At 38.7% G+C, this 12,031-nt stretch overlaps 1 protein-coding gene across 1 annotated transcript in view; it reads right to left on the reverse strand.

The window, feature by feature from the left end:
• The window catches only part of brinp3a.2 (bone morphogenetic protein/retinoic acid inducible neural-specific 3a, tandem duplicate 2), a 75,734-nt gene that overhangs the window by 25,992 nt on the left and 37,711 nt on the right, over positions 1-12,031 (reverse strand). The window contains exon 3 of the mRNA XM_074668415.1: positions 4,803-4,993. Coding sequence (XP_074524516.1) covers positions 4,803-4,993 — 191 coding nt within the window. The remainder of the gene's footprint in view (positions 1-4,802; positions 4,994-12,031) is intronic.

Below are 12,031 nucleotides of genomic sequence, written 5' to 3' on the forward strand. Positions count from 1 at the left end.
TTCTAGGACCAAAAAACATCACAATAAGACAGAAAAACAGCACATCGAGGCAGCAGGCTGCGTGTTCAACTCCTGTGATTCTGAGGTAAAATTCATGCTTTTTATTTATTTGTTTTCTAGTGGAGTCTGGAAGCTTCAAAGAAAACAGAATAACCACTGTTTCATGAAAAAAAGGCTTTTACTTTAACAAAGAGGTCCATCTTTGTAGCGGTCCCTCTTTTTGTTATGCTGTCAGATGGTTTTATAACAATTTGTGCCTGTCGTTGGGAAAAGTGAAAGCTGGACGTCCTCTGATTGGGTGCTTTTGCAGCCATTACAGCCTGTCACATGGCTGCTGGTTCTAAGCAATTCAACAAAGCAATCTCACAACTTTTCGCCTCTTTAAGTTCCTTTATAAATAACTAAAATAATATTTTCTCTTTCAAAGCTTAGTTTCAGTGTATGACCTCACTTCAAGCCTGTCAAATGCTAAGTCACACTCACCGCAAGGGTCAATGTATTGAGGGTTTGATTAATCTTAAGTGCATGTCACTTTCTTGCACTTCAGCTCCTACAATCACTTCTCATTTCAAAGACCTGCCAACATCTTTCAGATCCTTTAACTACCTTTTGTTGCTTGAGTGATAGTTATTAAACATTCTCCCACTCTGTCAGTGAAGAGATGGTGGCCTTTGGGGACATAAAGCTCTTCTGATGCACAATCAGTTTGAGCGTTCGTTTGTCATGTTCAAGTGTCAAAAACTTCCACTGATTTAAAAATAAATAAATAAATAAAAAAAATATAGGCACATGACTAACTTCTTTTCCCATAGATTGTATACAGAGTGGACAGCATGGCTTCACCATTACCATTGTTCAGATATGAAGCCAAAATACCCCTGTCACAGGCCCCGCCATTGGCAGCAGTTGTGCGGCCAGAGTCTGGGACTCAGAGAGAATCTGAGTGGAGCTGAGTGACAATAATAATTTTTTTTTTTTTCTTTCAAGAGTCTAATCTCTTCTTGGATCTCCCTCCCAACAAATTTTACAGTCCTTGAAAAAATGCACAAGAACAGCAGCTGTCAATCATCATTAAATGTCAATCAATCAGTCAATCAAACTTTATTTATTTAGTAAAATGCAACTCAAAGTGCTTTACATGAAGAAAATTAAAACAATACCTTAAACCAACCATCCCACCCCTGTTTTCCGTAAAATACCCACACTCATGTACACACCCACTAACAGACACATACGCAGACTCAACCCCACATACTCAAGCGCACGCACACACACACACACACACACACACACACACACACACACACACACACACACACACACACACACACACACACACACACACACACACACACCCACACACATACACACACTAGAAAATAATGCAAGAAACTAAGACCAAGGACAAAGGCTGTGTACAGACAAACCAGGTAAGAGAGTGTCATCAGAGGAGCCATCTGCACCAGGAGCCGAGAGTCAACCACAACCACAGGACACCGGCACAGAACCCAGAGCAGAGATGATGGTCATCAAAACTCCTCCAGGAATCTACGATAAAGTGCCCCGTATCCATAGTCAACCACAGCTCCTGGCGCAGAGGGCCCCCACAGAGGAAACACTGGAGATCCTAATGAAAAAAGTATAAAATGAGTAAAAACTAAGATATCAATAAAAACTATGAACCAGACCTAAAATTGTACAAATAAAACATTAAAAAGTGCGTAAAATCCATAAATAAGAACAAGAACAGAGTGGAAACCTAATATTAATAAATGTAATAAATAAAATTTCAATAAAAGGCTAAGCTAAAAAGGTGTGTCTTGAGCCTGCTATTAAAAACATGAACGTTCTCTGCGGCCCTGAGGTCCTCCGGCAGGCTGTTCCACAGTCGAGGGCAGTAAAACTGGAAAGATGCCTCTCCATGTGTGTGTGTCCTGACTTTTGGGATGACTAGGAGCCTTCTGCCAGAGGAGCGCAGGGTCCACAAGGGTTCGTAAGGTATAAGAAGCTTTGAAAAATAAGAAGGCCCAAGACCATTAAGACATTTAAAAACCAAAAAAAGAACTTTAAAATCAATCCTGTAACACACAGGGAGCCAATGCAGTGATCTTAAAACCGGAGTAATGTGGGCCCGCCCCCTGGTCTTAGTCAGGACACATGCTGCTGAATTTTTAAGTAATTGTAAACCTGAAATGTTCTTTTTTGGAAGACCAGAGAGCAGGGCATAACAGTAGTCAATACGACTGGTGATAAAAGCATGCTTTAGCGTCTCCGTGTTAGCACAAGAGAGAACGGGGCGGTCTCTGGCGATGTTCTTCAAATGGTAAAAGCCTATTTTTGTTATATACTTAATGTGAGGAAGAAAAGTCAGCTCAGAGTCAAATATTACACCCAGGTTTCTAACTTGTAATGAAGGATTAAAAGACAGTGCTTGTAATTTGGGTAAAAGCTTCTCTCTCTGGGCCTCAGGACCGATAACTAAAACCTCAGTTTTGTCCTGGTTAAGCTGAAGAAAGTTTTCTGCCATCCATGGTTTAATGACTAAAATGCAGTTAAAAAGTGCATCTATTGGCCTCAGGAGACATGGAGATGTAAAGCTGTGTATCATCGGCGTAACTGTGGAAGTTAATTCCATGTCTCCTGATGACACCACCAAGAGGGAGCATATACAGGTTAAAAAGCACAGGACCTAAGATAGAACCCTGGGGCACACCACATGTGATTTTATGGACTAGAGACGAGCATGTGTCTACACTTACCATGAATGTTCTGTCTGTGACCTAAAGCCTCTTTTTTAACCTCTTATAACTAATAAAAATGAAACTTTTAGGAAAAAAACATGACCTTAATACAAGGTAGCCAAATAGTATATTCAAATCATCACAACAATCAGGTGTGAGAAACATTTCTACGAGGTGTGTTAATTTTTTTAAAGTTGTACCACAGATTATCTGGAATGACTGGGGAGATGGATTTTTTTTACCTAAATTGAAACCAGCCACTAGGGGGAGAGCAAATGTTGTGGCAACCTCACTTCGAGCCAAGCAAGTTGACGTCCTTTTTTTTCTTTTTACAGTCTATGCTCTTACTCAGGGAATCTTTTGTGGCCACTCAGTAAATACAAAAACATGTTACTGGCTACTGAGTCCATTTTGTGCTCCAGTAGAAGAATGGTACCTGCTCTCTATGTAGATGTTAAACTCTCAACCTACCAACAAAACAAATCAGCTTGATTTTATATTCAGGTGATAATATTTACATTTAAAGATACTTTGAATAAATGTTATTGTCCTGTCTACTAGTTTCATCTGCCAAAAGGGACCACACATTTTAAACTGTGCCATAATTCTAAAATCTAACATCTGCTCTGCTTCAAGAGAAACACACACACTGCAAGTTCCAGGTGCTTAAGAGCACAGTTGCAGCCGTACAGGTGCCTCTGAAGCACGGAGACACTTGACCACAATTAGGGAGAGCCACGTCACCCTGTCTCAGTAGCCAATGATCACAGCAATCAGCACTTCATAAGTGCAGCAGCTGAGGAGCTGCTCACTCTGCTTGAGAGTCCCCAAGACACCGCACATCATATTTCTCATCATAATGCAGCGTTAATGCTTCAGGGCCATTTCTCTGCCCACTGCCTTTTCTTCCTCCGCAGCTGAAGGGCACTCTCTTAATAACACAATCTATTTATTAATTTCATTAAGTCCATATGTTTCTGCACACAGAGGCAATCCATTCAGAACCACAGAGGCATATCTCTGGCAGCAGCCCAAGACAAACTCCTCATTCTCCTCTCTTCATACCACTAAGTGCTGGCTGAAGGCCAGAGCAAGCGGCTGCATCAGCTCAGGCAGCTGGTGCGGTTGCATTACATGCAGCCACTCACAACAGTGACCTTTTCTAAACCAGGAGTCAGGTCTAGAGTAATTGACAAGTGTTGCTCTGTAAAAGCAAATCTGCTTTGCTTGAGCCCTCTCTGGCATCTTAAACAAGTTTTTCTTTTCTTCGTTTTTGCTTCACTCAGAGAACCATTAATGCCATCCATTCATCACGTCGAAACCCAAAAAAGGGGTTTACATGTAACCAGGAGTGACTGGTTCACTGTACACAAGCTTTTACATGTATTCACTCATCTCTCAGGGGTAGTTTCTGTGCTCCCCCTTTTTTTTTTTAGTTGTGATGTTTTATTCAGTTACTTACTGCAGCTGAGTTATTGTGTCATGTCCATCTGTTTTCCATATGCAACAGTCTGGAGAGCAAATTCTAAAAGCTTTTACCGCTGCAAACTGTATATCAACCAAACCCTGCATCATGTTTGAGGGAGCAGAAAGCATACTTTTCCTTATGCTACTGCACGATAATGATAATAACCTTCATGCAGGAATACAGGAAATGACAGGCCTCCTCAGTTGTGCCTTTGCAGTATTAGCTTAGCTTGAAAAGCTGGGATAGTATGAAAACATGAAACATTAAAAGGCTATCACAGATTTGCACACCTTTCTTTCTTATCATCTAAGATGCTGCAGTGAAAATAATCTGATAACAAAACCGACCGTTTCATCCACCAAATGCAGAAATGGATCCATTCCTTTATCTCCTTCCATCTGAAATCAAGATGCTCTGGTTCGCAGATTACTTTAATTTCCTCTTTGAAAATTGGACACCTGCTGAGTAAGTGTGGCAAGCTTGTAATGGAAATCTACAGCTTTATGAACAAACACAAAACCACTTTGTGGAGTCAGTTTGATGATGTTAGGCTCAATTACTGAATCTGTTCATCAAAATTGTCATGTTTTTACCTCCCAGTGTAGCCGACAGCAGGAAGTGAGTCCCATACTTCCTGATCAGGTTGTCAGTGATCATCTGGGTGGTGGGCCGGCGGCCCAGGAGTCGAATGTTCCTGATAAACTCAGGGGTCAGAGGTAACGGAGAAGACAAGAAATCCCTCCTTTCGACTGCCAAGTTGTTCACCTTCCATCTCCCAAACTCCCTGCAGGAATCAGAAGAGGAAACAGAAAACACACATCAGTAAACAGCGGTTATACCCTTCTCAGCACTTTAAGTTAATTCAACTTGTAACTTACTCTGAGGTTTTCGAGGCTTTCTGATGTTCAAGGTGTTATAATGCTGACTGAAACATTCACTCACTGGTAGCAGAAAATTCTATTGTAGAAGACTATTGGTATCAACTAACTCTTTATATTCAGAATCTCATGAAGCTTACACACACTAGGGTACCTTTTCTCACCCAAAAACATTCTAAGAGCTGAGGGACCTTAAATTGAAAGCCCAACCTAGTGACTGAGACACTAATGCATAGTCTGAATCTTTTTTTGCATGCAGAAATAAAGTCCTAGACTCACTTGTCCTTAAAGTTTTTTTTTTTTTTTTTTTTTTTTTTTTTTTTTTTAAGAGTTTCTAATTTTGTCCCCTTTTACATGATAATAAAGTTTGTTTGGGGGTAAAAGTAGCTTTAAAATCATTTAAAAATTCGGTTGAAAATACAGATTGGACTTGAATTAATTCGATAATAATAATAATAACTATGTGCACAGATTCTAAACTGCAATGTTGTCACAATATGTTTTATATTTTTCATTTTTGAATGAGGGCCTTCTTTCACACTGTATTTACTAGCTGCAGTCACTTTGTAACCGACTTGTTGGTATAACTTTAAGCCAATAAACCCCTTTACTTTTTGTAAACTGTCACACCTAAATGTGAATTTTATCACCAGAAGTTTTCCATAGAACAATGGGTTGACTGGCTATATACAGGAAATCATCTCCAAAAAACCCTCACTTTTCACCTGAAAATAATTCAATGTTAAGGACAGTAAATGACACTCCACTCTGTGTGAAATAAGTGAGTGGATGACTTCAGCAAGTAGACAGATATTCAATGGATTGACATTTTCAATAGAGAAATCCACTATAGACGGGGCTCAATGCACAAGTTACACATATTGCACATTGATACGGGTTTTGATAGAGTGTGAACTATAAAAGATAAATTTGTTAAAAGAAAAAAAAAAAAAAAAGAAAACAACAAAAAAAAACTTTTCTTAGCCAAAGACAAGCACATAGACTGATAAGTATGAGACCTTAGTCACAACAAACGAGCCAGAAAGCTACGTCCCAACAGAGAGCGACACCAAATGAAACATAACATTAATTATTTTAAATATTTTTTCAAAATAATGTAGTTTTACTGTAAGCATAAAATCTGTTTCTGTTAATCATAATTTAAACTTCCTTGTAATAGTTACTCACAATATTAAGTCCTATATGTTGCATTTGGTCATACCCTTGCGCAGAAACCAACTTTCTTTCATTAAACTACAAAAAGTAAAAACTAGATTTAGTATTTCAGCAGTTATTACTTATTTACAGTCAAACCTGGTCAACTGAGGTTAGACACATGGCTTAAGTGGACAGTAAGCATGGTCACTCCCTAACACATACCAGTTGCCCTGAAAATGTAGTAATGCTGACAGAATTTAGCAGAACTTGAGTCCATGGTGGGGTGTTGTTTTTACCAACCAGGCATGTTTATGCTGCTTTTATTTAGAGTTTACAGAACAATAACTTGTCTGAATGAACGGAGCTAGACCCTACTTCTTAATCAGTCACCTTGGGACTCTCTCTCTAAATGTGAGCAACCAGGTTAGAAATCCAGGGATTATATTGGACTCAGACCTGAACTTCAACAACCACATCAAATCAATGACATCAGCGGCTTTTTACTATCTGCAAAACATTGCCAGGATTAAAAGAATAGTGTCTAAACCTGACTTCAAAAGACTGATCCATTTGTCTCTAGCAGGATTGAGTACAGTAATGGCCTGCTCACTGGACTCTCAAAACGAGCTGTAAGACAGCTGCAGTACATTCAGAATGCTGCTGCTTGAGTCTTGACCAGAACCAGGAAATACGACCATATTAGTCCAGTGCTCAGGTCTCTGCACTGGCTTCCTGTGGCTCAGAGAATAGACTTTAAAACAGCTCTGCTTGTTTACAAGTCTCTTCATGGTTCAGCACCAAAGAACATCCCTGACATGCTAAACCATATGAGGAAGATGTGAGACAGGCCTCGACTCTGACAATGTTCAAATCCTGGCTCGAAAAAGTTCTGTTTAGCTTATTATAATACAACTGAAAGTATTTTATCTGCGCTCTCCTCTTCTAATTCAATTAGTCATTTTTACTGTTTTATGGTATGATTTTATGCGTTGACTTTATTTTGCCTATTGTGATTTTATTCTATTTAGCTGTAAAGCACTTTGAATTGCCTTGTGTATGAATTGTGCTCTACAAATCACCTTGCCTTACCTTGTCTTGCCTTGCTTCTGTTGTCAAAATTCATGTTATTTTTTTTTTAAAGATAGGTTTTAAAGGGGTCTATAAAGCTGTGAATGATTTGGAATAAACGGCTTTGTGATTTGAATGTCAATAATAAAGCAATACAAAATTCATTAAATATATATAGAGAGTGAAAGATTTGCCTCCAAATTCACCTGGACTGGCTCTTATAGCTACAGCAACAGCTTGGCTAGCCTTGAAGAGCTTAAGTGAATGAACAAATTGGTGAGAAAAATAGAAAAAGAGATACAGGGAAGTATTTAATTTCTTCTATCTCTCTATGTCTTTGTCAGGAATCATGTGTGCCATTCCTACACAGTCTGCTCTAATTTGTAAGTGAATTGATGAAGAAAAGTGGCCCTTTTACAGAAAAAGAGGTAGCTGAAAAAGGAAAGCAAACAAAAAAAGCACACCCCAGGAGAAACCTATCATTTAAACCACAGTCGACACATGGGATAGATACGTGCTCATACAACAGAGCTGGATGTTTTCCCTAATAGTCCCATCATGACGGAGATATACATCAGCATGAATAAAGCACACGGTGGAACAAGCTGAAGCCCTGTTGTTCACACTGAGCCCCTTGAAATTCCAATGAAATACTGCATGAAAGAGAAAACGGTAAAAGCAGTGTGAAAAAAAACACTCTCCCCCTCCCTCTGTTTTTATCTCTAATATGTACGACCTCGACCATTATTGTCGCGTTTATAGAAATCCTTAATGCTTCATGATCGTAACACATTTGGACATGTTCATATTAGATTACATCTGACAGCTTTACAGTGATTGCACCGAGCTGGTTCAAGCTGCAGGAAGGGAGCAGAATTTTCATTGAGCTTTGAATACTGTAGAGGAAGGGCTTCCTTCATGCCTATCTCCCTCTTACAGCTTCAAATCCACTGTGACTCCTTGCTTTCATGTGAAAATAAAAATATTTATTATAAGGAAGAGAAAAAATAGAAATGTCAAACTTGCTCTGCAAGCTGGACCAGAGGAGAACTTTAAGAACCAGAGGATACGACTGTTCAATCAACAAAGACCAACCTGGCACCCTGCAAGCTTTCTTTCTAGAGCTCTTTGAGCTAAATTTGCCCAAGGCACAGCTCTTAAAACTGATATAGCATTCAGCAGCACTCTGACTCATATAGAAAGTTATCCTGCAAGTAAAAGTTCAAGGTGTTTAGTGGAAGATTGCCACATGAAGTGTCCTTCACAAAAGCTTGAGCGTTCTGCGTGACCTGCAGCTCCACACTCAGCTTCACAGTCGCTGCATGGTGTGAATTAAAATTAGACTTTCATGGGCTGTTTGTCTGACATTTGGGAAGAGGTGCACATATTCGGGGAATACTTTGTTTTGAGGAGAGATGTGAGTGCAGAATCCGTCATCTGAATAGCTTTACAAAGTCAAATAAGTCATCTGAGAGTGGTACACTGGATAACTCTTTTAAAATCACACAAACAGTGCATCTTCTCTGCTGTTGCATCTCAATGATTTCTTTTCTCATTTGTTGTTGTTCCAGAAGATTTATCACAGAGACTAAAACCTCTCACCACATTTTCTTTCAGCTTGAGCATATGTTGCATCAATCGCAGCAGAAACTAGTACAGGAAACCAACCATGATGTGAGTTTGAGAAATGTTGAATCTCTTGTGTCTCAGGTCAGAGATTCCTCTGGTGGTCTTCAAACAGCTATTGTAAGGTTATGAGGTGAATGTGAAACAGGTTAGATGAAGTAAAGCCAAATTCGGGATCAGAACTAAATTTTATTGCCATGTACATTTGCACATACAAGTAATTTGACTTGGTGTACTGATCCTAAGAGAAAAAAAGAATAATATGTCATCTAATTAAGGTTAAAACAATAACTCAATGTTGTTTTTTTTTTCCTTTCACACGACTTCTCCTGGTTTAAAGTCCTCCCTAACTGGATTAATCAATTAAAACCACGAGCTAACTCTGTCTGTCTCTCTGCTCGGTCAGCTGATGCTTTGTGAGTCTAATGTTGTTGCAGACAGGCCACACTAATTGGATACACATGAATAATAATGCTTTACTTTTGCTGGTAGAAGTACTGAGAGTTAATGAGACCAGTCCAAAGTAAATCTGAAAGTTTTGGAAATCCAAGTGTTGGACCTGAAATCCCAAAAAGTTAAGATGCCTTATTTGGTGTGAGGGCTTCACCCAAAAAAAACTCAAATCTAAGCAAATTTATTTTTGGTATTGCTGTTGAGAAATACTTCAACACGAATTATCATTCCAGTGAACTAGAAAACACCAAATAAATGTCTTATTCTAACTATCTACAAGCGTAAAGATAGGAGTAAAAATATCTCCCAATATGTTGATAAAAGATACATCATCAAGTTCCTCAAGATAAGAACAAATCAACATCTAAATTAGCAGATTTGTGACACAAATGAGAAGCAATTAACGTCTCACTTTAGGCTTGTCAAACTTTAAATGAGACTACCAGGAAGTTTCAGGTTTCAGCTGTGCTTTTGGGGTACAGCTGATGTGATTGCAACATGTTCACAAAGACAATGCCAACAAGTGTAGCTGTCAAAGATGCTTATTTTACTTATGGTTTTCCAAAACTTTGCTAGCAAGCACAAAGACAATATTGTTTTACTTATACTGCAAATAATTGGTTATCTACCTAACTGAGCTTGGATGTTTGACATAAAAAATTACTGTAATGTAGTCAGTTTGAAATGTTGAACTGACTCACTGCTATCCTGATACAGTTACATCACAAGCGTGGTGGCTTTCTCAGAAAAAGCAATGGTTACATACCTTGATATAATCACAATAGGCTAAGGTCGGAAAAACTTAATTACAACATGAAAAACCTGGAATATCTCTGCCCTCTCATATCCTGAAACACTTCCTGCTAACAGAAAACCCACCGTGTCAAGCCTTGCAAGCATGCATGCACACACACTCTCAGTTACCAGGACAAGCCCGCTCACAGGCCTAGACTCTGACAAGTTTTCAGTTCAGCTCCTCCAAAAGAAAAAAAAAAATCAACTAATTTGGATTAGAGTTTTTCTTTCGCCCCGAGCAGGCCAGGCTAGGAGTTACATTCTGACCGCTGCTAACCTGCTGTCATAACAAATTGGATAAAAGAACCAACGGCCAAACTCTGTAAGAGCCAGGCAGCACAAGATCTGAAATGCTCGGTCAGAAAAGCTCGCTCCACAGAAAGTATGCTTTGAGATGAAAGCATTTAGTTCAGGAATAACAAATCTGTACTTCTGATTTAAATTTAGGGCTATCAAACATGTTAACATCATGTTGAGATCACAATCTGATGAGACATGTGATGGTGTTTCTACATGTGGTGAAATATCAAAGAGCTCTCTCATTTATAGCCTATATGGATGATGGAAGATGTGCCTGACAGGTTTAGGGTAAAGCTATGTCGACAACTCTGGAACAAATGAAGGTTCTCCGTCTATCAAAGCTGATGTGATAGTACAAATGGGAGCATGCCCATGTTCCCACAGCCCTATGATCCAAGATTTTGTTTCAAACCTGGTTTTCTTTGTCTGACTTAAGGAAACTAAACAGAGCATTCAGCATCTATAAGCCCAGCTAAAACCATTTTCATTCTGCTTATTCTGTTTTTTTTTCTTGGAATGAGTGTGACTGTTATGATTTCTGGGCCGTAGGGACACAGGTCTGACTAGGAATGCGTACCTTTCCCATTAAAAAACGACACGGTACCAATGCCTGGTACCTGGCAATCGGTATCCGTACTCGACAGTACCAATTTTCGGTACTTTTTTGTGTTCATGTGGTAATAAATATTATTTTGTTCAATAGAAAAATCTCTCTCTTTTTTTTAATTGAACACATTATTCTTCAATATATAACCTTGCAATGCTGTGTTCACATGCAGCATGGAAATTTGCCTACTCTTCCACTCCCTTACGGTCACAAGGATTCATTTAGGTACCTAAACATGGTTCCTTTTGATTTTATGTGGATTGGTGCCCAGGACTTTTACAGAATTTGGTCTGTACCTATAAAAAAGCTAAAGAGAACCTGTTGTGCATGAAAGTTCCAAATTAGAATGTAGATTTAAACCTTTTAAATTGACATGTCTGCTGAAGCACTGAGGAGAGTGATCAAAGTATCAAAGTTTGTTTTGTTGGGCAGACCAAGGTTTTTAATTACTTTTGTTACACATTACATCAGGGGTGTCTAGACTTCTTTCGAAATGGGCCTCATCTGATTTTTGTAAAAAATGACCATGGACCTGCAGCTCTCACTGAAATATTTGTTAACCATGAAGTAACATGAATGTCCAATTTGTTACATATTTCTACTTTTAATTATATTTCAAGGGACAAAAATAAATAAATAAAAATCAGTCACCAAGCGTGGTCAAACATCCTTGATCCATTATTAAAGATTTATGAATTCAAACCTCACCTATCCCTCAATTCTCTCTGGATACCACATGATAAATGGTCAGTTTTCTGCAGTGTTACATGAGGCTTAAACATCAGCAAACTCTTCTTCTTCTCAGGGAAAATGCTCCCCATTAGGAGGCGATATGGAAAAAATATGTCCGGATTTTATTTATTTATTAATGTATTTATGTAATTGATTATTTATTTATCTATTTATCAAATGTCAGGCTTGGGATCTGGATTTTTTC

This window comes from Halichoeres trimaculatus, unplaced genomic scaffold (genome assembly GCF_033239565.1).
Source record: "Halichoeres trimaculatus isolate MK-OKI-2021-1 unplaced genomic scaffold, fHalTri1.1 fHalTri1_scaffold_4, whole genome shotgun sequence".
NCBI classification, from domain to species: Eukaryota; Metazoa; Chordata; class Actinopteri; order Labriformes; family Labridae; genus Halichoeres; species Halichoeres trimaculatus.